General features: G+C 34.0%; 2 protein-coding genes across 2 annotated transcripts in view; both read right to left on the bottom strand.

The window, feature by feature from the left end:
* Nucleotides 1-759: 759 nt before the first annotated feature.
* Nucleotides 760-27,950, bottom strand: part of LOC132065396 (uncharacterized) — a 41,554-nt gene continuing 14,363 nt past the window's right edge. The window contains exons 3-7 of the mRNA XM_059458786.1: nt 3,915-3,978; nt 3,655-3,843; nt 2,400-2,469; nt 1,266-1,446; nt 760-1,173 (exon numbers count right to left, since the gene is read on the bottom strand). Of these exons, the coding sequence (XP_059314769.1) occupies nt 1,137-1,173; nt 1,266-1,446; nt 2,400-2,469; nt 3,655-3,843; nt 3,915-3,978 (541 nt within the window). The 3' untranslated portion in view covers nt 760-1,136. The remainder of the gene's footprint in view (nt 1,174-1,265; nt 1,447-2,399; nt 2,470-3,654; nt 3,844-3,914; nt 3,979-27,950) is intronic.
* On the bottom strand, nt 14,224-26,485 carry LOC132065395 (uncharacterized). The gene is made up of 9 exons (XM_059458785.1): nt 26,033-26,485; nt 22,892-23,081; nt 22,611-22,744; nt 22,387-22,499; nt 21,529-21,769; nt 16,843-16,995; nt 15,690-15,769; nt 15,500-15,549; nt 14,224-14,573 (listed from the first exon to the last, which is right to left on the bottom strand). Exons 1-9 carry the CDS (start codon nt 26,432-26,434, stop codon nt 14,425-14,427), a joined length of 1,512 nt encoding a protein of 503 aa, XP_059314768.1. The 5' UTR covers nt 26,435-26,485; the 3' UTR covers nt 14,224-14,424.

Genomic DNA, 27,950 nt, shown 5'->3' with positions numbered 1-27,950 from the left:
AATGCTCATGAGAGTCATGACCATATACTCTCGACTACTGAGTCCTCGTTGCAGATCAGCAATCAACTTTAACTCTATTGATTAGCTTTCGTTTTAGGGGTATAATGTACGAAGCATCTTGCATTCACGCAGGGTCCAGAAAAAAGTCGCACCTCAAGGGGTCTAATATAGGCAAACTTACCTTGACACAAGCTCATTGCTTACAAACGATGTACAAAGAGAATCAACTGAAGCTTATTCAGGATTGATTTTTCTTCTCAGAGTCTTATCAAACTCTCTGCTACTGTTGGCACAACACAGGTGACTAAAAGAGCTAATGCGCCGTGATTGCTCTTACATAAGTGTCTCATTTAATATAGGGATTTATAGGCTAGACCTATCGAGGAATTGGGATGATTCATATTAGGCTGTCGGGTACTATGTGGTCAAAGATAGCATTGACACACTAGATGGAGTACTGCACCAACTATCCATTACCCTGATCTTTATTTTGCACTAAAGGTGAAAGTTGTCTTAAAACCGGAAACAATCTCTCTACCTCTCACAAGGTGGGGGTAATGTTTGCGTACACTCTACCCTCCCCGGACTCCATTTGTGAGATCATAGTGGGTATGTTGTGTCTTAAAACATACAGCAAAGCACACAAGTGTTCAGTACTAGTGGTCTGATCAATGATAAAATTGGGCAAGCATAAAGTAGTCAACATCCAATAAAGCTAACAAGATTCTCAAATGAACTAAAGCAAATCGAAGAGATATATTTAACATCCTTCTATCAGGAAATGCAAAAAAAAAATAAAAAAAAATATTAATGTCTGATTTCATGGAATCCATGATTGCTAGTTTTATGCTTCCAATAAGCTGCACCCTGAAGAAACATTCATGTTTCATGGCTCACAGGCAATTCAGTTCAAGGCAACTTGTCCAGAATCACCAAAAATGTATAGTATAATTTATGAAAAGTACAGCAATTCCGAAAACAGAACGGGTACAGCAGAAGTACAAACAATGAAGCATATTGAGGTCCCTCCATATGCCGTTTTTTTTTAGTTATTTTGATTCCTCATCCAGCAAAAAAGACGTACAAGAGAGAAGCGATGACAACTCTTCTTCTGTTGCCAATCCAGAACCTTGCCATCATATTCTACCAAATTTGTCAACCAAGAACATGTACCTGTAAATTTGATACAGAACGGAAAACACTTATAACTTAATTCTTCTGCTTAGTCAATAAGGAAACTCAGAGGTAACGTTAACACTTCATACCCGGTCAGAAGGTTCAGTATCTTAAGCTCTTTCCTTAAATAGTAATGGTCTCCAAATGAATAAACAATCTGTCTATGCAGTACATCCTTGTTGTCATGAGGGTTAGATTTCCTCATCATCCGAAGCAGTAGTTTCTTTACAGGACTGAGTGTCAAAAACCATGAATCTATAAAGGAGATCTGCAAACAATTTAAAGATTCATATATTCAAGGTCTACTCTATTATGAAAACCAGAAATACAGGCATCGTCGTTGCATTTGACTAATGCTAGTGAAAAATGTCCAACCTGCATTTTACATGCATCTATTCTTTAACAAAAGGGCGTTTATATGGTTTATTCCTAACCACTTCTTTTGTCATTCAAGAAGTGTGAAATATCCCCAAGGTTTGTGATAGAGAAATGAAAGTATGCTGTAGAAGAGCTGCAAAGGACCTCTGTCTTATACTTTCTGTTGGAAAATTCGCCTCTCTAGATTCCAATTATATTTTATCAGTTCATATTTGCAACTTCAACAGTTAGAAACATGTTTAAAAGATTGAATGCATAGCAGTTAGAAAATATGTTGCTTCATGTAATGTGATTGTCACTACACTTAGTATCATAATTTTGAGTTACAAAATAGAAAGTAGCATTCTTTTTTAAACAAATTGAAAAGGAAAGCAAGACAAACAAATTGGAACGGAAGGAGTAGTAACAACAATACTATTAGAAGTTCTCCGCCTGTCTGAGCTTGCTCACACAGCTGGTCCAAGCCGGAAAAGGAGGAGGTTGTGGTAGGTTGACAGCCAGCATAAAATCTGTAATGGTCATGATGAAGACAAAAGACGTGAAAACCATGACAAGAAGTAGTGCTGCCAAAAAATATTTGAAATTCAAATCCTAGGCAGTATTAGATCCTCATCAAATCCCCAACATCAAATAGCAGCTTAAGTGAGGAAGGGTATGATATGAGACAGCATTTTAAATAAAAGGAAGGTGCAAAAACCACCAGAAACTTGAGGCTTTTGTGCTATAGTATGGAATGACATTTGATGTTTATCTATAGTTGTATAAAGACCTAAAACAGGTCTGATATGTAAGAAACATGCTTGAAGAAATGCCATTCTTTCATCGTATTTAGTGTTGTGATATCTCATACAGCTGAACCCTATTGGACTCTTTGAATGTATCCAGAAATGGCTTACTCCAAGAATCTATCATTGCCTGCCAAAAGTGGTCAAAACATTAAAACGAGAAAAAAGCAAGATATACTGTAGTAGTTGTTGTTTATACATCAAGTGTTAAATCCACCTGCATTATCTTAAGATAAGCATGGGACAAGGCAGTTTGTAACTATTTTTAAACCACAAATGCTGAATTAGAAACTTCCAGTATTTCTCAAACTATTTTCAAGATAAGCATGGGACAAGGTAGTATGTAATACCAAAGCATTGATAACATTAATTTTGATCAACTTCAAATCATATTCACAATTAATGCAAACAAACGACCTACAAATGCAAGGCAGCCAATGATAATGCCTCATCATTGATAAAACACTGATTAATATTCTAAGCTCTAATGAATGTTAAATTATTTGCATCAACGCCATTTCCAGTGGATGTGATGGGAAGCTTAACGTTTGAACCATCTGAATGATTCACCATATATTTGTATTAAGCCGCCATTTTTGTCAAATATAATCAAATTATTAATTAAGGACACAACAAAAAAGTTAACAAAACTGAAAAGGAACAATTAAGATAGTGATTTTTTTTGCACCTTACCACCATGTTGCTTCAACAAGATGGTGCCTCTTTTAAGACACCATATTGTTACAAAATTAATAAGAGAGACCAAATGACTTTAACGTAAGCTTAAAGATATAATAGAAAAAAAAAAAAAAAAAAATCGATTTAATGGGCAAGCCTCACTTGTTTCCTAATTGTAAAAAATGAAGATTACTCAATACATGCCAAATTCTTACTAGGTTTTAAAATATTTATTTGTTCTTTTATTTTTTTATTAGTACCTAATAAAACATTTTTGTTCTTTATTATAGGAATAAAAAAAAAAAAAGTATCTTTTGAAATATTTAGACAGGTTTCCACAACTAGTTAGACAAATGAATTCACATTTAAAAATGGGCTGAATTGGAAGGGTCAAAATGCGCCAAAACAATTAATGGGCGGGTAATTGACCCGTCCAAACTTAAACGGGTTAGGCGGGTCATGTTTTCATAAGCTAATTTTGCCAACCTACTTCTTCCTGTGCTGATGGAGGTCATTTTCATAGACAGGCATGCTCAAAAGTAAAGATAACTAGTAAGCTAGATGATAAGCTAATGGAAAACACAAAGATCACTTTTACTTCAGCCAAAACCAGCAATCAATTAGAGTTACTCTTAACCTGTGAGCTTGCACGGAATGAAAGACAAAACAATGATGCCTTTGGTGCTTCTAATTTATTTGCATCAACGCCATTTCCAGTGGATGTGATGGGAAGCTTAAGGCTTGAACCATCTGAGTAATTCACTTCCAAAGCAGGAAACTTCACAGCCGCCACTGCTGGAATGATAATCTTATTTGCAGTTGCAATCTAATGGACACAGCAAAAAAGTCAACAAAACTGAAAAAACAACAGTTAAGGTAGTGATATTTTTGTTATACCTTACCACCATGTTGCTTCAACTCATTTATATCAGCAAAGCAACCCCGGTTCATCTCATCTTTACTGCCCTAAATCACATAATATACATAAAGTAAACTTCAGAATCCATTTAGCATAAGCTTAATGATACAATAAACTGAAAAGGGAAGAGATGCAAATTGTACGACTTTTCGTATATTTTTTTTTTTTTTTTAATATTTTGGAAAGTCGAAAAGGGAGAAAATTAGACAGCCTTTGAATAACGGATCCACAAATAATTAGACAAATGAATTCTCATTACCATAAAGTTGAAAAACAGTGAAAAAATTTCATTTCATAATTTGGACATATTTTTGCTAGGTATTTTAACTAAAACTTGAAAAAGAGAATGATGCTTCGAGTAGTATATCTTCAAGTGAATTAAAAATTTCCACTCAGAAATCTTCATCTTTCAAAGGCTGTTTTTTTCAATTGAAGTTCATGTCCAAACACAACTTCAACTTCCAACTACACTTTTTCAACTTCTACTTCAAATACTCTCTTTTTTCAACTTCAACCAAATATTGGTAATCTATTCTCGAGAAAAATATTTTCTAGTGTTTGATTACCATGTCAAAACAATACTCCCTCCGGTTCAAAATAAGTATCCACTTAGCCTTTAGCGCACCCTTAAAAAAATATTAACTTCTTGATAAAATAGGTATTTTGACTAAACTACCCTTAATTAAAATTTGTTGATTATTATTAAACTTGACACATTGGGATCTGGTCAAGCACTTGATAAGGGCAAATCGGAAAAAATAAAGTTAATTCCTTCATGATTATGTAAGTGGACACTTATTTTGAATCAAAATAAAAAAGCTAAATGGATACTCATTTTGAATCAAAATAAAAAGGCTAAGTGGACAGTTATTATAAACCGGAGAGAGTAACAACTTGTTTGGATGCTTGTTACCTATTGTATTTGTATCGTATTGTTACTTTAAATATAAAAATTGTTTTGATTGTTACTTATATCATATTGTAAAATTCATTGTTATGTAACAATGAAAAGTGTCATTTTATGTAATGACCGATTTAGTGTGATCGCGTCATTACCTTTTTCGACTATGAATTCAGGTACAGATTCTTCAAATATTTTAACATAAAATTTACATATTTGAAAACTACATGAAAAGTACAACAAGTCAACATAGCTAATGATTCAAAATATTTAAAAAACTATTCGAGAAAATTATAGTAAAAAAATGTTTGATTCCCCAAATAGTAACAACTTCACATAAATTTAGACGGAGAAAGTATTTAATAATCCTATTTATTATGAAATGATGACAAACGATACAATCTATCTAAACATTGTATTCTTCAAACAAATATAGTATAAAACAACACAAAACAATACAATATGATACATTACGAAACACGACATGTAACAACGAACCATTATTACAATCTGTAACTAATTTACACATTTTTGAATATCAGCATAGCAGTTCAAAATTAAAAATTACGAATTTTTTACTGAACCAATCTGGTAAATATCGAGAAAACGATTGAAATTTGTAAAGCTATTAGTGAAACTAATTTCTCTTCTTGAGTGAAATTTTTACTTGAATTGAGAATTGCAGGTGCTAAAGCTGAACTAAATCTCTTAAGCCTAAACATTTTCAATGTTTTTTTTTTTTTTCCTTTCTGTGTTTGTTCAATAGGTACTTATAGGGATGGGAGAATGAGGAAGTAGACGAGGAAACGGCGGTTTGTGGGCTTTCTACCCATACGAGTCCGTGCCAATTTATAAAGTGAACGAAAATCAAAATCTTTAGGCCTAATAACCCAAACAAAGAGTTCATTGAAGAAATTGCACGGTTCGACCTTCAAAATAGGCTGGTCTTTAATTTTTGCTTATCAAAATTGAATTTATGTTTAGGGGCATAAGTTTTTTAAGTGCGCGGGCATGACTTATGGGAGATTATGATGCTGGGGGCACAAGTTCTTTAAGTGCGCGGAAATAAGGGGATGTAGGTTTTTTATTTAGTTGGGTCGGGTTTAAATGATGGAGCGGGTTTAAAAAATGAAATCGGGTTATTTTGGGGGATTCAGGATTTTTGTTAAGATAGGGGTATATTCGAAAATTTTAATAACATGAGGGATATTTTTTATCCAAATTCGTAACGGATGATATTTTTAGTCTTTTTCCCAAAACGAGAGGGACATTTTTGAGCCTTTTCCCAAAATATAAACTTATGTCTCGTAAAAAAGTTATTTGTCTTGAGGGGCAAAAGTTAAGACCAACACAAAATTGGGGTAAAAGTGCAAATGAGCGAGTTTATTCTGGGGTAAAATTCACAAACGCCAAGTTCTTAGAAATCCGCTTTTGGTGACACCGTTAGTTATGTCCTAAGGGGTCGTTTGGTTGTCGGCTAGAGTTATTCAGGTATTAATTTTGTAGATATTATTTATGCGGGATTAATTATTCATGTATTAGTTATTTTATATTCTATCATGCATAAATAATACATGGATTCTCTCATAACTTATACATGTATTTGTTTTTCGATGAAAATGGATTTAATCAGAAAATCAAATAGAGATTGTTTTTATAGGATTTGAAGACAAGTGTGACGTATCCAATCCCGAGAACTCTTTTATGAGCCCGGTCCGAAGTGGTATTGATCTTGGATAAAGCTTAATAAGAAACAAAGATAATGAAAAGTGATTCAAGAAGCTGAAAATAAGAAAGTAATAATCCAGTGTATATTGCTTATTCAGAGAAAAAACGGTGTTTACAAGAGCTTGAAGAAGAAGATGACTTCCTTCTACCCTAAGCTAAGTTTATATAAGCCAATTCCCAACTTTTCAAACCCTATAGTACGCGTGATGTGACATTACCGCAAGTCCAACATGCACATATCTTTGTGACACTCGCTATGACGTGAGTTGGCGGGAGTGGAGGTCGGACGGATGTACACTCGCGAGCCTATCGAGTATCCGGTCTTGCGAACTAACCCCTCGGGTGCACTTTTCACCCCATACGGCATTAGTTACGCAGATTATAAATTGATAACCAATACCGTACTTGTGTGTCTTTGAATATAATACATAACAACTAAAATGCTACCAAACATGATTACTAATTAATTCGGTGGCGGAGCCAGGAGTTTAAATAAGGGGATTCAAAAATATAAAGAAATAGACAAACGAAGAAGCCAAGGGGTTCAACATCTACTATATATACATAAAAAATAATTTTCACCTTTATATACAAGATAATAATTTTTCGCGGAAGGGGGTTCGGATGAACCCTTCCCTTACTAGCTCCGCCCCCTGCTATTTATCCGGTTTTAATACATAAATAATTCACTTCCTAACCAAGAACCATACAACATGAATTACGAGAGCTATTATAGAAACCAATTTCTCTTCCCGAGAGAAATATTTACTTGAATTGTGAATTGCGTGTGTTACAAACAGCTAAATCTCTTAAAAATTACGAATTTTTTACCGAACCAATACGGTAAATATCGAGAAAACGATTGAAATTTGTAAAGCTATTAGTGAAACTAATTTCTGTTCTTGAGTGAAATTTTTACTTGAATTGAGAATTGCAGGTGCTAAAGCTGAACTAAATCTCTTAAGCCTAAACATTTTCAATGTTTTTTTTTTCTTTCTGTGTTTGTTCAATAGGTACTTATAGGGATGGGAGAATGAGGAAGTAGACGAGGAAACGGGTCGGTTTGTGGGCTTTCTACCCATACAGGTCCAGGCCCAATTTATAAAGTGAACTGAAAATCAAAATCTTTAGGCCTAATAACCCAAACAAAGAGTTCATTGAAGAAATTGCACGGTTCGACCTTCAAAATAGGCTGGTCTTTAATTTTTGCTTATCAAAATCGAATTTATGTTTAGGGGCATAAGTTTTTTAAGTGCGCGGGCATGACTTATGTGAGATTATGATCTTTGGGCACAAGTTCTTTAAGTGCGCGGAAATAAGGGGATGTAGGTTTTTTATTTAGTTGGGTCGGGTTTAAATGATGGAGCGGGTTTAAAAAATGAAATCGGGTTATTTTGGGGGATTCAGGGATTTTTGTTAAGATAGGGGTATATTTGAAAAATTTAATAACATGAGGGATATTTTTTATCCAAATTCGTAACGGATGATATTTTTAGTCTTTTTCCCAAAACAGAGGGACATTTTTGAGCCTTTTCCCAAAATATAAACTTATGTCTCGTAAAAAAGTTATTTGTCTTGAGGGGCAAAAGTTAAGACCAACACAAAATTGGGGTAAAAGTGCAAATGAGCGAGTTTATTCGGGGTAAAATTCACAAACGCCAAGTTCTTAGAAATCCGCTTTTGGTGACACCGTTAGTTATGTCCTAAGGGGTTGTTTGGTTGTCGGCTAGAGTTATTCAGGTATTAATTTTGTAGATATTATTTATGCGGGATTAATTATTCATGTATTAGTTATTTTATATTCTATCATGCATAAATAATACATGGATTCTCTCATAACTTATACATGTATTTGTTTTTCGATGAAAACGGATTTAATCAGAAAATCAAATAGAGATTGTTTTTATAGGGTTTGAAGACAAAGTTGTGACGTATCCAATCCCGAGAACTCTTTTACGAGCCCGGTCCGAAGTGGTATTGATCTTGGATAAAGCTTAATAAGAAACAAAGATAATGAAAAGTGATTCAAGAAGTCGAAAATAAGAAAGTAATAATCCAAAGGTATATTGCTTGTTCAGAGAAAAAACGGTGTTTACAAGAGCTTGAAGAAGAAGATGACTTCCTTCTACCCTAAGCTAAGTTTATATAAGCCAATTCCCAACTTTTCAAACCCTATAGTACGCGTGATGTGACATTACCGCAAGTCCAACATGCACATATCTTCGTGACACTCTGCTATGACGTGAGTTGGTGGGAGTGGAGGTCGGTGGACGTGACCCTCGCGAGCCTATTGAGTATCCGGTCTTGCGAACTAACCCCGGGTGCACTTTTCACCCCATACGGCATTAGTTACGCAGATTATAAATTGATAACCAATACCGTACTTGGTGTGTCGAATTTAATACATAACAACTAAAATGCTACCAAACATGATTACTAATTAATTCAAGGGCGGAGCGTGAGTTTAAATAAGGGGGATTCAAAAATATAAAGAAATAGACAAACGAAGAAGCCAAGGTGTTCAACATCTACTATATATACATAAAAAATAATTTTCACCTTTATATACGGTATAATTTTTCGCGGAAGGGGGTTCGGATGAACCCTCGCCCTTACTAGCTCCGCCCTCGCTATTTATCTTCGGTTTTAATACATAAATAATTCACTTCTAACCGGAACCATACAACATGAATTCTGTAGAGCTATTATAGAAACCAATTTCTCTTCCCGAGAGAAATATTTACTTGAATTGCGAATTGCAGGTGTTACAGTCGAGCTAAATCTCTTAAAAATTACGAATTTTTTACTGAACCAATCTGGTAAATATCGAGAAAACGATTGAAATTTGTAAAGCTATTAGTGAAACTAATTTCTGTTCTTGAGTGAAATTTTTACTTGAATTGAGAATTGCAGGTGCTAAAGTTGAACTAAATCTCTTAAGCCTAAACATTTTCAATGTTTTTTTTTTCTTTCTGTGTTTGTTCAATAGGTACTTATAGGGATGGGAGAATGAGGAAGTAGACGAGGAAACGGGTCGGTTTGTGGGCTTTCTACCCATACAGGTCCAGGCCAATTTATAAAGTGAACTGAAAATCAAAATCTTTAGGCCTAATAACCCAAACAAAGAGTTCATTGAAGAAATTGCACGGTTCGACCTTCAAAATAGGTACGGTCTTTAATTTTTGCTTATCAAAATCGAATTTATGTCGAGGGGCATAAGTTTTTTAAGTGCGCGGGCATCACTTATGGGAGATTATGATACTGGGGGCACAAGTTCTTTAAGTGCGCGGAAATAAGGGGATGTAGGTTTTTTATGTAGTTGGGTCGGGTTTAAATGATGGAGCGGGTTTAAAAAATGAAATCGGGTTATTTTGGGGGATTCAGGGATTTTTGTTAAGATAGGGGTATATTTGAAAACTTTAATAACATGAGGGATATTTTTTATCCAAATTCGTAACGGATGATATTTTTAGTCTTTTTCCCAAAACAGAGGAAATTTTTGAGCCTTTTCCCAAAATATAAACTTATGTCTCGTAAAACAGTTATTTGTCTTGAGGGGCAAAAGTTAAGACCAACACAAAATTGGGGTAAAAGTGAGCGAGTTTATTCTCTGGGGTAAAATTCACAAACGCCAAGTTCATAGAAATCCGCTTTTGGTGACACCGTTAGTTATGTCCTAAGGGGTCGTTTGGTTGCTCGGCTAGAGTTATTCGTATTAATTTTGTAGATATTATTTATGCGGGATTAATTATTCATGTATTAGTTATTTTATATTCTATCATGCATAAATAATACATGGATTCTCTCATAACTTATACATGTATTTGTTTTTCGATGAAAACGGATTTAATCAGAAAATCAAATAGAGATTGTTTTCATAGGGTTTGAAGACAAGTGGGACGTATCCAATCCCGAGAACTCTTTTATGAGCCCTGTCCGAAGTGGTATTGATCTTGGATAAAGCTTAATAAGAAACAAAGATAATGAAAAGTGATTCAAAAGCTGAAAATAAGAAAGTAATAATCCAGTGTATATTGCTTATTCAGAGAAAAAACGGTGTTTACAAGAGCTTGAAGAAGAAGATGACTTCCTTCTACCCTAAGCTAAGTTTATATAAGCCAATTCCCAACTTTTCAAACCCTATAGTACGCGTGATGTGACATTACTGCAAGTCCAACATGCACATATGCTGTGACACTCTGCTATGACGTGAGTTGGTGGGAGTGGAGGTCAGCTGGACAGACCCTGCGAGCCTATTGAGTATCCGGTCTTGCGAACTAACCCTGGGTGCACTTTTCACCCCATACAGTATTAGTTACGCAGGATTATAAATTGATAACCAATACCGTACTTGGTGTGCTGAATTTAATACATAACAACTAAAATGCTACCAAACATGATTACTAATTAATTCAGTGGCGGAGCCAGGAGTTTAAATAAGGGGATTCAAAAATATAAAGAAATAGACAAACGAAGAAGCCAAGGTGTTCAACATCTACTATATATACATAAAAAATAATTTTCACCTTTATATACAGTATAATTTTTCGCGGAAGGGGGTTCGGATGAACCCCTTGGCCCTTACTAGCTCCGCCCCTGCTATTTATGCTGGTTTTAATACATAAATAATTCACTTCCTAACCAGCAACCATACAACATGAATTCTGTAGAGCTATTATAGAAACCAATTTCTCTTCCCGAGAGAAATATTTACTTGAATTGCGAATTGCAGGTGTTACAGTCGAGCTAAATCTCTTAAGTCTCAACATTTTCAATGGTTTTTTCTTCTGTGTTTTTTTCTTCAATAGGTTATAGGGATGGGAGAAAGGGGAGACTGAGAAAATAGACGAGGAAACGGGTCAGTTTGCAGGCTTCTACCATAGGGTCCAGGCCCAAAGTTATATGCGAATTGCCCTTCTTTTGGGGTGGTCTTTAACTTTTGCCCCTCAAATTGGTGGTCTTTAAGTTTTGCCCTTCGCCTAAAAGCCATGGGTTCCGGGTTCGAACATCCGCTTAGTCAAAAATTTTAAAAAAATTCGCAAGGCAGAGTTTGAATTTCGCTCTGCCCCCTCGGGCAGACTTTTAGTTATGCTTAACTAAAAGTCTGTCGGAGGGAGCAGACTTTGCCTTGAGGCATATATATATTTTTTTTTTTTACTTTTCGAGGCAAACTTTTAGTTTTTCCTTAAGGAAAAGTTCCGCATTATGAGGCATACTTTTAGTTATGCCTTAACTAAAAGTGTGCCCCATAAGACATAACTAAAAGTATGCCCATAAGGTGGAACTTTTCCCTAAGGCATAACTAAAAGTTTGCCTTATAAGACAAAGTCTATGCCTTAAGGAAAAGTAACTCCATGGGGCATACTTTTGGTTATGTCTTGACTAAAAGTAAAACCATAAGGCATAACTAAACTATGCCTCAAGGAAAAGTTCTGCCACTTTTAGTTATGCCGGATCCGGCATAACTTTAGTTTTTCCTTAAGGCATGTATGCCGGATCCGGCATACACGCCCCCCAGCCCTGCCTTGCGAATTTTTTATTTTTTATTTTATGCCTGAGCGGAGGTTTGAACCCAGATCCTCAGGTATTTGCCTACCTTTCCAAGCGAAGGACAAGACTTAAAGACCACAAATATGAGGGGCAAAATTTAAAGACCACAAATATGAGGGGCAAAATTTAAAGACTACCCCAAAAGAAGGCTAATCCGCGCAAAAAAATGAAGTTATACAAAGAACTGAAAAGAGCCCAACCGAAACTCCAAAATTTTAGGCCTAGTAACCCAAACAAGAGTTTATTCATAGCAATTGCACCAGGAAGTTACATGCAATGACATTGAAAATGGGTGGTCTTGAACTTTTGAAGCATACTTATCATGTGGACTGAATTCTAACAAGTTGAACTTTTATGCATGGCAAGTGAGGTTAAAAGTTACCACCTACCTCTAAGATCATTTTTGTAAATCACCTAGTTTGCACCATTTTATTTAGGGAATCTTTCATAAATAGAGAAATTAAGGATTTTTTTGCAAAAAATAGCGATGCAATTTTTTAATAAAAGAAGAATAGCAGTAATTTTTCTTGCAAACGTATCATATACATTGTATGTGTGCTCTTTCAAAGCATAGCATGTATATTGGGTGGGCGCGCATACAATATCAAGTGTGTATATATATATATATATATATATATATATATATATATATATTATATAAAGTACAATATATACACTCATGCATTGTATATACACTGGTAGCATATACACAGTATGCATGCGCGTACAAGAATTGTGCCTACAATTTTAGTGATGCATGTATTGTGGTATGAAATATAAAATATAATTACGTTTTGTTATTATTTAAAAGTACCGCTATACAGTGTAATTATGGAACATAATCAGTTACATTATCCTCTAAGTCAGGATTCAAAAATTATGCTTGCTTTCAAATTTGTCTGAAGTTAGGCTTTGTCAAGCGAAACTTCAGATGCGAATCTCTGAACTTCTGTCTCGTGCATTTGAAATTGATTCAAAGCTTCTAAACTTACAAAAATTTAAAAATTACGGTTATGTCTTAAATTGGGATCTTGAATTTGATTGTTTCATACATTTTCCCCAGTTTATTCTAAAAAAATACCCACAAATAGCCATTTTTATCACATGCTATCAAACATTAGCTATCATTTTAAAAGATATGGCATTTCTTTTTTAACACTAAAAGAATATCTTTATCTAAAGCACGGAAGAACTCCAGTATAGTGTGTTGGAGTTCACTTATACAAGTAAAACTCATGTTGAAACTCGAAAATTGTTGCACCTGATGCTTATATCGAATTAATGAATGTACAATATGCGTTTTTCATATACATATTTATCACTTAATTATGATTACATAATATGTACTCCTGCTTTAATTTTTAATCTAATGTTAGATAAATTATATGATTTGATTTGATATAAACACTGAACGGGTGATAAACTATGAGAGCAACATAAGAAATAAAAGGGAATAGACACGAAAATATTGATTTGTCGAAGTTGAAGTACTTGAGCGGCAGATGTGGGCGTGCAATTGACAAACCCCACAGGCCACAAGCATATCATTGTTTAACATCTAATAATGTTGTGTGTGCATGTGTGTTTGAGAGGGCCACTAAAATGCTACTCCAATTCCGTCCCAATTTATGGGGCACATACGTACAGTGTTCGTATTTCGAGAGTTAAACAATTGTTTTTATTTTACCTTAATTTTTCATACGCTTTTAAATATTTTAAATTTTAATTAATATTACTTACTGTACTTGCTACGTAGTTTTTAAATACGTAAATTTTATTTTGAAAAAAAAAAAAAATTCACGTCTGATTTCACAGTTAATATTAAAGAATTTTTGCCTCTCAAAATCCTAGCGATGCCACATAAATAGGGACATAATAATAGTATTTATCTTTTCGATATCCACTTGAATATGAATAGCAAAGGATAAAGATGAATTTAAGTTATATGCTCTACCTGTATAAAAAATATTTATAATCGTAATATCTTTATAGATATATCTTTTTTTGATAGGCGTTAACCAACCTGCTGTCGTAGGTTAAAAGTTAAAACTCGATGAAAGTGTAATTTTTCTTATAATGTTATTGTATAAATTTAAACTCTATAATGATTTCTTGATTATGAAGTAAGATTTAGAGAAGGATAAAGAGAATTAAATATTGCTAATTGCGAGATTCTTCTCTTCTGCTTCAAACATGTAATTCATTAATATATACTCATCAAATTCATGTGAAATGAGAGCAACTTCTTTTTCCTCCTTTTTCTTTCTTTATGTTGTGAAAGATGATATAATAAATAGGCTTTTAATTGGTTAGGGCTTTTTGCCATTTTTTAGGGCGTTGAGATCAGCATAGTACTCTGTTATCCATCCTTCAATGATTTCAACCTCCGTGTTCCTCTGCATGGTTAACCATTCTGGATCAGTTGGCTTTGCAGAAAGAATGTCTAGACAATGGGAACCTAAAAAAAAAAAAAAAAAAGGAATTAGAGTCAACATCTAAACGAGAAAATAATTATTCTTTGATTTTTCATCCAGTGTTTGGCGCATGTTTGAACTCGATTAATATGGATTTGCATCTTGTTAGGTCCATTAAAGGGGGAAGAGCTCGGGTAAAATTCACAAACAACCACTTTTCTACTCTTGAAACTAGAAAAAGTCATTTGTCTAGGAGTTTCGCTTGTGGAATTTGAAATTCTATGACAGTGACTATTTTTCAAAGATAGAGCTGAAAAGTGATTAGTGAGCGTTGTTTCTATGAAGCGCATCCTACCAAGAGAAAAAAAAAAGAAAAAAAAGAAATTAGAGTCAACATCTAAACGAGAAAATAATTATTCTTTGATTTTTCATCCAGTGTTTGGCGCATGTTTGAACTCGATTAATATGGATTTGCATCTTGTTAGGTCCATTAAAGGGAAGAGCTCGGTAAAATTCACAAACAACCACTTTTCTACTCTTGAAACTGGAAAAAGTCATTTGTCTAGGAGTTTCGCTTGTGGAATTTGAAATTCTATGACAGTGACTATTTTTCAAAGATAGAGCTGAAAAGTGATTAGTGAGCGTTGTTTCTATGAAGCGCATCCTACCAAGATTATTATCATCTTCAGGACTCGAACACCAGACCTTTAGTTAAGGGTGGAGGAGACCTATCTATTTTTATCAAGTCGCAAATTAATATTTAACAAAAAGAGTATTTACTTTATAAGCAATCCGATTAAATAAATATCTGTTTTCACATATATAGGTGAAACTAAATGTTACAACTCATAGAGATTCTAAAATTTCATTATTGATGTTGATGCCTTTATTAAAATTTCCGATTCTATCAAAACAAACAACATGAGTTCCTTTATTACTACATTTGTTTGGAAAGTAAATAATGGCATACCGTTACGCGTGTAGACAGCTCGTAGACTATGAGATATGTCTTTCAAAACCCTAAAACAGAAAGAGAAACACACACAAAAAAAGAATTGATGTGAGAAATAGAACGTGAAGCATGTCAATAATTCAATGATATGTCACCAACTAGAAAAAGGAAAAAACGTTGGGAAAAAAAAGAAAAAAAGAGCACGTACCCTCCGCTACTATAAGGATCCCTTAGCCCATTAGAGAAAATGATGTTGCTAGCAAACCTATGAAGAATTAATTTTATGTCCTGCAAAATTCACTCATGTAGGTTCACATATCTATATACAAAACAAGAGATAGTAACATGACAAAACATGCATAATGATAAAACGCTGTAATTATTACTAGAAGATGTGGTTGAGTGGTTACTATTCTTTCATAAGCAGAGGCGAATTTAGGTAGAAAAATTGGGTCACGTGAACCCATGGTTACTCTACTAAACTCGATATATTATGTGTATAATTTTGAAATATATCAAATATTAATTGAAGGTACACATGATCAAACCAGGCCGAGTGGATCACTGATTAGGGGCTGGGTTTAATTACTCAAGGTCGGGGGATCAAACTTGACTTGATGCACTTTTTTGTTTTTTTATTTTTAAAGCAACTTTTAATTTCCCATTTTTATATTATTTCTAAACCCTTTTTCTTCTTTAATTTTAATTACCCAAAAGACAAAAACATTTTCGGCTTTTATATTATTTCTAATTACTATTTTTCCTTTATTTCTAATTACCCAAAAGGCAAAAGAAATATACTTAAATGAAGCACAAGCGCTGCAAATCCTGAAAGCAATGGTGAACCCATCCACTTGAAATCTTGGATTCACCTCTGTTAATAAGAGGTCTCGTGTACGAGCCTTCATAAGAATGAAGTCGTCTTTAGTAGAAAGCGTTTTACCCCTAAAGTGGAAGTAGGACGTCTTGACTGTGTTGCTCTGGACTTACCAAAATTTTTTACCGCCCTCATAGCAGATCCTTAAAAAAGGCATTACTTTTGGAACATCCATCACGCACTCATCGATATTTTGAAGAAGTCCGAGCAACATAGCTTCTCCGCACGAATTCGGATTAATCGGACCCCAAGACGGGTACCAAACTACTATAAGACCATCAGAAAAGCTCCCATCAAGCCAATTTCTAGCGGACCTCCCTCAAAAATTTATTTCAAAAAGTCGCTTCTTTTTAATTATATATATGTGATTGTGTGTAAGGCGGTACGTATATAATCATATAGCAGGTGAGAAATCCGAAAAAAATAATAACGAAAGGTTTGTAATTATAGGAATAAAAAATTGAAGTATGAAAAAGAGGTATACATGTCCTCCATAATAAGTTGTGATCCAATGTGGACGAGGTGGGACGCCAAACTTGCTCTTGCAATCGTTTATATAGTCATCTAAATTGAAAGGATATGAAAAGAACATGTCATTTTCGCCACACCCCATAGGCATCACCATCTCACTGCATGTCTGCAAAAATAATTAGACGAGTTATTAGTTTCTAAATTATATTTACTTCAAAATATCTGTAAAATTATTTAGTACAACGAAAATTGCCAGACAATATGTGTTAGCTCAATTAAAGAAATAAGAAAAAAGAAAAGAACCAAAACACTTAACTCATTTTATCTTTGAATTATGAAATTGTGTAAAATACAATCAAGTCATCTTTTATAATAGTAGAGGTGTTCGGGTCAGCTTTTCTGAAGACGGTATTTTCATGCTATCTTCCATCAGCATGGGTACCGTATAACTTTGTGATAGGTAGATGGAAGGAAATCAACTTTGTCCATCAAAATTTAGGTAGATGGAAGGAAATCAACGAAAAGTATTCTTTGTATGTACCTCTCACCAATCCTATGTAACTCACGAAATTAGGATCTAAATAATAGTAGTTTTTAAGGTCCACTTCAACCCACTTCACCGACCACTCTAAGCTATATCTCGTTAAAAAGTAGGATGAAAATGGAGTGATTTTTGTCTTTCTACTACCTCTCACCAATACAAATCATAGGGTAAATCACATTTATAAAGTGTAGGGAAACATGAAGAAATCGCCAAATGTTCTATCTCTAGAATTTGAACTGTATTTCTCAAAGGTTTGTACCACTTCATTTACCACTTTGGGCCACATCCTTGAGTGCGCTCTAGGTACTTGCTACCTCCCCAAGCAAGAACTAGGTAGATAGGATGAAACATGGAGTGATTTTTGTCTTTGATATGATTTGACCCCTGGTTTCTAAGGTCTGTCCTGATTTTATTGATCACTATTCCAAATCATTAGGCGCTTACAATCAAATCATTTATAAAGTATTTATAAGTAAATCTCTATAAACACTGATTGTAACGTCATGATAAAAAATATAAGAATCGACCTCAATATAGTATACAACTAGATAATCAGAGTTTTCTCTCTCTAGAATTAAAAGCTCTCTGTACACATATGACCGTTATCTCGTATAACAGTAACTTTTGCCTTAAATCCCAACTCTGAGGGACACGCGCAACCCTATGGGGATGCTGGAACACCCGGAACTGGCGCGTCCTCTCGACAATGCTTCTCTCCTAATTGGTCTGAACACCTCTGGGGCTTTAATCCACAGACAACAAATTATGCCAATGCAATTCTAACTCCCGCAAATCAGAACACCACTGCCAAGAGACGAGCTGCGGACCCCTCTGTGGGAACTCGAATTGCGTCACACAATGGTATCCCGGCGGTCTTCTTCAAAGCCAAAGATTTTAATGGGGTCATGGCAGAAGAGTGCAAATTTACCCTTGTTGGTAAATTCATGAAAACAAGGCCTTCAATTGAGAAAATTACGTCCAAGTTTGCAGAGAAAATCACTGTAAGAGGTGACCCTAGAATTGGTGTATTTGATTATCGCACTATTTTTGTGGATTTCACAAATAAAGATGACTTTGAATCTGTGTGGTTTAGACGTCCTATTGAGATTGAGGGTCAGGTTATGTGGTTGGGGAAATGGAGTCCGGATTTCAAACCAGATGAAGATTCCCCAATTGTACCGGTTTGGGTTCTTTTACCTGAATTGCCCTTTCATTGTCATGCTTGGAACTATTTGAAACAAATTGTGAGACCTTTGGGCACACCCCTGTCCATGGATGCTGCGACTGACTACAAGACTAGGCCTAGCATGGCTAAAGTTAGGATTGAAGTTGATCTTACCAAACACAAAATTAATGCTATATGGGTTGGAATCGAAGATGAATCCTGCCCCCTCAAAGGTTTCACTCAAAAAATTGAGTATGAAAATCCCCCCAAGTTTTGTAAACACTGCAAAATTTTAGGACACTCTATTATTCAATGTAGGAAAGTAGAACAGAAGAAGGCTGAGAATACGAGTGAAAATAAGAGGAATCCCAGGGAAGATGATCCAATTTGCTCTAAGGAAGAAACATCTGAACATGAGGAGAAGGAGTTGGTTGATCAACAAGAAAAGGTTAATGATGCTAATAACAAGAGTAATGTAGAAGTTCTTCATCAAAATGGAAAGAATAGAGATGAGAATAAGAATGGCAACCAAAAAGAGACTCAAGATCAGATTGAAAAAGGAAAAAGGGATATGGACAAGAATACCAATGCTGAAGGAAAGAATAGAAAGGAGGTGCACAACAACAATGCTACTCAACGTGAGGGGTCTGACTCTGGGAAGTTACAAGAACAACAACATTTGAATTTGAATGGGAAAGTTAAAAAAAGATGAACAGGAAAGAAAACATCAGGAAAATGCCAAAGAAGAAGAATAAGATCCTTTTCAAGACCATACCTCTGTTGGAGGCTAGAAAAATCAACAAGAAACCTGGTTTCTTTATAGACTTGCCTAAACAGAATGCAAATAGCACTGGAACCAACAAAGAAGGGGAGAAAAATCATAGCTTTGACAGAAAGGAGGATAGTACAGAGAAAGATAGCAAAGGGCAAGGTGATAACATCTCAACAAATCATTCTTATGTTAGTGATACTATTGATAATCAAAATGATGGGGAGATTCAAAATGAGACGAACAAACAAAGAAACAGTGGAGAGACTAGTAATGGGAAAAAACAAGAAGATGAAGAAAGGAAAATTATCCCTCAAAAAGCTGATAGCTCTTCCAGCTTGCCGTCTCATATCAAAAACCATAAAGGTATTTAATTATTTGTGGACTTAAATTGTGGGGTTGATTCAAGAATTCAAGAGGAAGCAAAGGAGAGCATCAAAGAGGGTGAAAAACAGAATGATAAAGGTACTACTGAGAAAGTTATAGATGAAAGCAACTAGACTCACAATATGAATAATGGTCAACAACCTAGAGGAAGGAAACTTCAGAGACATATTATTAATCTAAGGACTGTTTCTGAAGAATCCAAGTCCAGCAGGAACAATGATCCTGATTACACACAAAGTCAAAGAAATATAATTTCCACTGACTTGAGAGGAAGAAGCAGAAACAAGGAGAAAAAGAGAAGCAATAGACAAAAGTCTCATTCCAAATCCAAAGGAAATGGAAAAAGACAAGGACAAAGTGCCCCCCCCCCCCCACCCCGGGAACTATTTAATGATCAGTTCAATATTTTGGAATATTAGGGGGTTAAGGACTCAAAAATCATATTATAGACTTAGAACTCTTGTGAACAATAAAGTGGCCTTTGTAGCAATATATGAGCCCTTCATGGATGTAAGCAAGATGGAAGGTTCCAAAAGATATTTTGGTTTCAATCATTGTATGGCTAATACTAATGGCTAGATCTGGTGTTTTTGGAATGGTCTTGATCACACTATTAGTATTGCCAACAATGATCAACAACTCACTCTCAATATGAAGAATCATCCAAATGAGGATGGAATCTTTGTGACTGCTGTTTATGCCAAATGCACCCCTATAGAAAGAGAAGATCTTTGGGAGAGTATTACTAATATGAAGAATCTTATTAATGGTCCATGGTGTATGGGGGTGATTTCAATGTCATCATGGATCCTGATGAGAAAGTAGGAGGTTTACCACATAGAATGAGGAAAAGCATGGATTTTATCAACTGTATGGAATCATGTGGCCTTAGTGACATTGGCTTTACAAGTCCTAAATTTACTTGGTGTAATTATTGGAGGCCTAGCAAAAGAATTTGGATGAGATTAGATAGGATCCTAATAAATGATGAGTGGGCTCAGCAATTTCAAAACAATGATGTCAAACACTTGCCTAGGTCAGGTACTGATGGGAGTTTTGATAAAAGAAATGGAAAGGCTGAAATAGGAGGTGTGGTCAGAAACGAGAATGGAGACTTCATTTTTGCCTTTTCTGTCCCAGTACAAGCTCGGAGTAGTAATCAAGCTGAAGCCATTGCTGCAAGATTTGGAGTTGATTGGTGTATTCAACATGGTCACTCTAACATTCATTTGGAACTGGACTCTCTTCTTGTCACAAATATGCTCATTCAGCAAGATACTAACAATTTGAAGCTCAAGGAAATCATCAACTGTACTGCCAGGATGCTCAGTAACAATGCGCTGCTCAAGTATCTCATTGCTATAGAGAAGCTAACCGTGTAGCTGTTACTCTAGCAAAGATGGCTGCATCAAGTGGAAACAGGACCTAATATCACTCTCTACATCATCTTCCTAGAGAGGCAAAGGGGCTAATTCAACTTGATAATTGGCAAATTCCAACATTTAGAAGAAAGTATGAGAAATGATTTTTTTGTTAGTTAATCTCTTTTGTAATTATTGGAAGGAATTTGTATAGGTTGCTTCCATCCTTAAGATTGCTTGTCAATCCTTTTTGTAGATTAGAGGCAAGGCCCCATGTCCCCCTCTAATCATTGTAAGTATGTTTACTTATCAATTAACATGGTAGGGGTCCAAGCCAAACCCTCCACACCATAGGCTCACAACCTAATGGTGATGGCTTAACTTAAAAAAAGAAAAAGAAGAAGTATAAACTTTATCTCTCTACTATTACTGTATATAACTTAAATCTTTAGAATAAATTGGTGTTTACTTACTTGCCAGCTCCATCCCATGCTTGTTTCACTAGGCATGGAGTTTATGTCGTAACAAGACTGATTTCCTTCATATGCAACAACTCCAGCATAAATACGATCAAGAACATGACTTCCTTTTGGTGCACCATCAATTCCTCCACAAACCACAGTCACTGGGTAGCTTGGTGGCTCGTCATACTGAGCAGCCTCTGAATATATTGTATTCAAATAATCCTTCAACTCAAATGAATCATTCAACTGCCTGAAACTCTCAAGAAATTCAAGATTAGAAAAATATTGAATCTATATAAATAAAGAATAAAAAAAAGAAAGAGTTTAAGCTATATACACCGTCATAATTGATAAATACTTATCTGCATCGAATATTTATACAAGATCAACAAATATAAGACATGTCTTTTATATATACATCTATTACTTAACTATGGTGCACTGATATATGTATTTTCACTTCAAGTTTTAGTTTGTAAAGTTAACTTCATTAGTTTGGTGTAAAAAGGTGTGGTGAGTTTTTACCTCATCATTGTAAAAAAAAATAAAAAAAATAAAAAAAATTACACTATCAAAACGCCAAATTTGAAAATAACACAAGTTAACTACTAAGGAAAATCAACCTGATGGTGTAAAAATTTCTTACACTGATAAGTCACTCAAAGTCAAAGATATTTACTGGTAAGTCTCTTAAAATGTGGGATATCTGCGAATAAATCTCCTTAAAATATGAGATGTATAATCTCTAAAAAAGCAAATTAAGATAATTACATGTTATAACAAATAAATGTGATGTGACAGTACAAAATTCCTAACAGTAATTTAAACTCCTTTTGAAATATAGGAAAGAGGAAAAAAAAAAATTACGAGCAAGTCTTGAATTTCCGAGTGAGATAGGAGAGTCCATTTTTCCTAGAAGCAATCTTGTCAATTACAGACCATGATTTTCGTATAGTTCGGTAACAACTCTTACTAGCTTCCTGAAATAATTATGGAATAACTTGTTAGTAATTAGAAAAAAGTAAAATAAAATAAAATAAAACAATAAAGGACTTATTAAAAGTAAGGAAAAAATTAAGTAATTTTCTTACTTTAAAATCCTTGGACCCAATCGAATAATATCCATTTTGTGGAGTGATATTATCAAAATAAAGAATAGGAGCTGATGAAGCTAAAGCACCAAGAGCTATATGAGGATACTTCATTCGAAACCACGAAGCAAGCACTGAAAAAAAAAAAAAACATTTCAAAAAAAGAGAAAATAATTTTTAAAAAAGAAATTAGAGGAAGAGTTTTGATAATATTCAAACTAGAAATTAATTGCAAAGACTAAAAAAGAGAAGGAAATTAAGAAGGGATTTTTTTCTCTTACTTCCTCCATAGGATCCTCCAATGACAATAATTGGAGAATTTTGTGCTGAGTATTTTTCTTTAATATGTAACAAAAGTTCTGCATAATCAGCTATAGCTTGTTCTGAATTGAAATAACCTCTAGTGTCTTCATCTTTTAGAGCTTCTTCCATTGTCTTCCCAAATGGTCTTGATTTTCCATAATACCTATGCTGAAAATAGAATGCAAAATAAAAATAAAATAAAAAATGAAAATCTAAAGCATAAAAAAAGAACTGATCCGACTAATCCGAACTCGTGATGTGTCTAGCTCACTAAGGGAAAATGCCGAGCCAACATTTTCACCGATAGAGTCAAAATATAAAGAAGTAAACGCATAAAGTAGTCGAGAGGATTCAAACACGTTAAAAAAAAGTCGACATCATATATATACATGTTGTTGCTCAAATATGCCATCCAACTCGGAAATTTCACCAAAGGATTCATCAAATATATAAAGAAACAAACACAGGAAAAAGCCAAGAAAATTCGACATCAACTATATATACATAAGAATAATAATTTTGAGCTTACATTTGATATTTAAAATTTTAATTGAACCGTAGAAAAGATTCATTACGGTATTATAAAACCCCGTTAATAAAAAATGGCATGGATCGATCATCGGTAAGATATTTATTAAAAACGAATAGCCTATCTACACCACGCGCGGAACTAGAGAGATGGAATTTGCAGGAAAACCACACTACTGATACAAGGTTAATTTTTGATGTATTGTATATAGTAGACGTTGAACCATTTGGTGAAAATTTGGGTTTAGTTACCGATTACCATTAACAATCACAAAATGTGACATAAACAAAAACAAATAGGAAAATTGTGGTTTTAATTAACAATCACAAAATGTGACATAAACAAAAACAAATAGGAAAATTGTGGTTTTAATTAATACAGTTTTCTATAAACGTGCAGTTGCACGTTAGTTCCAGACAATCTCAATCGTAGTAAAAAAAAAAAAATATTAAATAATATTATTTGTAATTATATATATTTATTTTAGGATAAAGGTGCAAATATTCTCCTCAACTTTGCGATTTATGGCAGATATACCTCTCGTTAAAGAAGTGGTGCATATATACCCCTGCTGTTATACAAATGGTGCAAATATAACTTTTTCGCTGATGAATTTTAAAAAAAAAACTTATTTAGCATTTTAATAAAAAATGTCACGTGGCTTTGAAAAAATAAGTCTATGCAACTAATTTTTTTGAAGCCACATAACAACTTTTTCTAGTGGGTTGTCTGGTTAGTTTAAAAAGATATCTATGTGGCTTTAAAAAAACAAGTCTACCCAAATTTTTTAAATGAGCCAGATCCGACCCAAAAAAAAAAAAAAAGAATACCACGTGATATAAGAAAACTTATAAGTCCACTTATTTTTTTAAGTCATTTGGCATTTTTTTAATTTGAATTAGTGTCCGCATCCCCTTTAAATTTTCCTTAAAACTTTAGTCAAATAACGTCGTAGCAACTTCGAGGTTTTCTTTAGTCTTCCATCTCTATCATTAGCAACTTCCCATACTGTCTTCTTTAATTTTCTATTTCCATATTTACCTAAATCGCCTATCATTAAACTAAAAATATTTCCATCAAGCCAACAGTTTTAAACCTTAGAGGAACAAACAACTTTCAAGGATTAATTTAAGAACTAAAAATACAAACAACAGAATGAGAAATCATAATAGCCATACCTTCAACACATGTTCTAATTGACCCAAACCTTCGGCACCTCACAATGATTGATACTCTCCGGGTAAAACACTTTTTTGGATTTTCAGAATTGAATTTCTGTGCTTATTAATATTATTAATTAATTATTATTGTATAACCTTTGCATCTTCCGAAAGACAAACAATACAACTTACCCATTAACGATAGGAGTTTTCCTAAACTATGATACTAACAACAGTTTAAGCGTAGACATTGTATGAGTCCTCATAGAAAATAGCTTAATTGAATAATATGAATTCTTGCGGGTATGCAATACGAATTCTAAATTTTACAATTTTATCCGACATGGAATTGTCTCCTTAAAAAGTAATTCAACTTTTAAAGGGCATAAAAGTCGTTCAATATTTGAAGGATATTTTTGTCAACCAACATTTATACTCATGCTTTTATAATAATAATAATAATAATAATAATAATAATAATAATAATAATAATAATAATAATAATAATGATGATGATAATGATAATAATAATAATAATAATAATAATAATAACAAAAATAATAACTAGTCTCTATAGACATGCGTTGTCATGTGAGCTTTAGAAATTGTTATTTATTAGAAAATGTGTGCAAAAAATAGTTAACAAAAAAAAATCGCATTACTATTGAGAAAATATTTATAGTTGAGCTAGGAAATAGAAATCAAGGTAGTACAAATCTAACTTCATAAACTTCAATTTGCTCTCGGGATAGTTCTTTGAAATACTTGATATTGGTTGGTTACATTTTCTTAAATTAACTCCAACGTTACGTTTCTATATCATTCACTTTATTTGGTATAAGCTAAAGAATGAGATTATCATACCCAATAAAAAGATAGGATGAAAAAGTAATACTAATAAATGAACAATAATGCCAAAAATTAAATTAGAAGTAGTTGCATTCGTATGTTACTTGATCTCAATTATTGTATTTAAGTTTTTATTCAAACAAAATGTTGTCATGTAAAAAATTTAAAGGAAACATATAATAAAAAACAAAAAACCACAGTAGTAAGTATTGCTAGGGAAAAAGTTTTGTGTTAGTTTTATTTTGCTAGAACTTGCTAATTTGTTAAAATTCAAAGATAATGAGTAAGTAGAGTCCTTAATCTTATTTCCTACTAACTCAAATTTATAATAAACAAAAAAAAAAAAGGAAGTAAGGGAGTAACGTTGGTTTTAGGATTTTGGGTTTTCAGTTTGATTCGAAGTCCTAGATATTATGAAATAATTAATATTACAATTTTATCCAATATGAAATGAACTTTTTAGAGAAGGTTTCAACTTATAAGGGTACAAAAGTTTTTTGATCAATCAACATTTATATTCACGCTTTTATAATAATGTAGGTATAATATAGATAGATACTTGATGGAATTAATGAATTTACCTCCATGTAAACAAGAAGAGCCTTAAAACGAGGGGCAAAATCAGTGAGAAATCCAATATCAGGAGGATCATAATCAATGGGAGATTCAGCACCAAAACAGGCAAAAATTGGAGTGCTCGAATTAGAACCACCCCAATACTTAGAATTAATTATGTACCTTTGCTTAAAAGTTGAATAACTTTTTAGTCCATAATTAAAGTGATCAAGTGTTTGTGCATAGTAATAAGTCTCAAATTCTTTTGGAAGATTTGAAGAAGAAGAAAAGGTGTTAGACTCATGACGTATATTTTTAAGAAGTGGTGTGAGTCTTGGGATTTTATGGGGTTTTGAAGAAATTGAGGTTTTTGTGAAGATGAATAAGAGAAGCGAAAGAAACCATTGGAATGAGAAAAGTCTATTCATCTTAATTGGAGAAAAGACTTTGATAAAGAATGTTTCTTGGCGATTCTATCTATTGTGGATATATTTATAAGTGTTTTACTCACCCACGTGAAGCATGATTCTATGGGTTCTCTAACAAATTTTTGTCTTCGCTTAATGCATATGCGGCCCCTAAACTTGTCTTTTTTTTTCTTTTTTTTTTATTTTGTCACTTCAACTATGTGTTGTTTCTATTGAACTCTTGAACTTGGCCTTAAGTGTATCTATCAAACACAATTTGACTTACATAACATAGATGGTGAGTTTCATTTTTTTAGCCTTGCATGTGAATGTCAATTCATATCCTACGTGGAAAAATCAACCAATCGAAACGCCCCACCCATTTTAATTATATACATCAGCGATTAAGTTTTGGTTTTGGTTTTTTAGTTTCCAGTTTTGGGGTTTTATTTTCCAGATTTAGTTTTCAGTTTCAGTTTTTGTTTTCAGTTTTAGTTTCCAATTTTGATTTCTTATTTTCCAATTTTGTTATTTGATTGGTTTAAGCGGGGGTTTTCACTTGTATAACACAGTAGCACACTTCTTCCCATCTAACGTGTATAATTAAAATGGGTGGGGTGTTTTAATTAGTTGAATTTTCCACGTAGGATGTGGTTGACATACATGCGCAAGGTAAAAAAAAATGAAACTCACCATATATGCTTTGTAAGTCAGATTGTGTTTGATAGACACACTTGAGGTCAAGTTCAGGGGTCCAATAGGAACAACACTTAGTTGAGGTGCCAAAATAGAAAAAAGGGACAAGTTTAGGGGGCCGCATATGCATTAAGCCTTTTATCTTTTTTTTTTTTTTTTTTTTTTACCCATTGTCCGGTACTCGCTTTGAAGTCATTCAGATTCGTCCGACCTAAGATCCATTAAAAAGGGAAGCTCTCTCTATTAGAATATTGTCATTTTCCACTATTCAAACATGGGACATATGGATAAAATTCACCATATAGTATTGTATACGGGTAAAATTGTAGACAGGGATATCCTCGGTTTCTCGACATGGGAATTGAGTTCGGTTCGGTCGGCCTTGGAATGTTGAGTTCGGTTGGGGTCGACCGAGGTATGATGAGAAGGCAGTTGATCACCATAATGGGAAGGCCAAAATATCCGCCACCAGCCGGATATTTCGGCACCGATCTCGCATATCAGATAACAGAAGATTGCATGCCTTATTTAGACTTGTACTAGAGTTAGGACTCCTCTACTATATAAAGAGGAGGACCTCCTTTATTTTCAGCAGCTTTTCTCATACGCCCACAAGAACAAATACAATACAATTGATAGCAAAAGGGTTTTGTCCCCTTTCTAAGTATTTCACTACCGTTCATTGTTCATTGCCCGGCCATTGTGGTTCGATCTCGGTCCCCAGGACCCGAGGCCATTCATTATCCACTGTTGTCAGATCTTTTACATTTGTGTTTACTTTATTGTTTATCATATTAATAACTCAATTGTATTAATCCAAACTGCATTCCTTAACACCGCG

This window comes from Lycium ferocissimum, chromosome 7 (genome assembly GCF_029784015.1).
Source record: "Lycium ferocissimum isolate CSIRO_LF1 chromosome 7, AGI_CSIRO_Lferr_CH_V1, whole genome shotgun sequence".
NCBI lineage: Eukaryota > Viridiplantae > Streptophyta > Magnoliopsida > Solanales > Solanaceae > Lycium > Lycium ferocissimum.
Note: the sequence above shows the minus strand (reverse complement) of the source record. Positions and strands in the feature narration are given on the sequence as shown.

Coding starts and splice junctions, on each gene's coding strand:
- LOC132065395 (XM_059458785.1), bottom strand. CDS start 26,434: ATGAATAGACTTTTCTCATTCCAATGGTTTCTTTCGCTTCTCTTATTC. Junction 16,996..21,528: donor GCATGGGATGGAGCTGGCAA/GTAAGTAAACAC, acceptor TTATTTTTGCAG/ACATGCAGTGAGATGGTGAT. Junction 15,770..16,842: donor CAACTTATTATGGAGGACAT/GTATACCTCTTT, acceptor TGAATTTTGCAG/GACATAAAATTAATTCTTCA.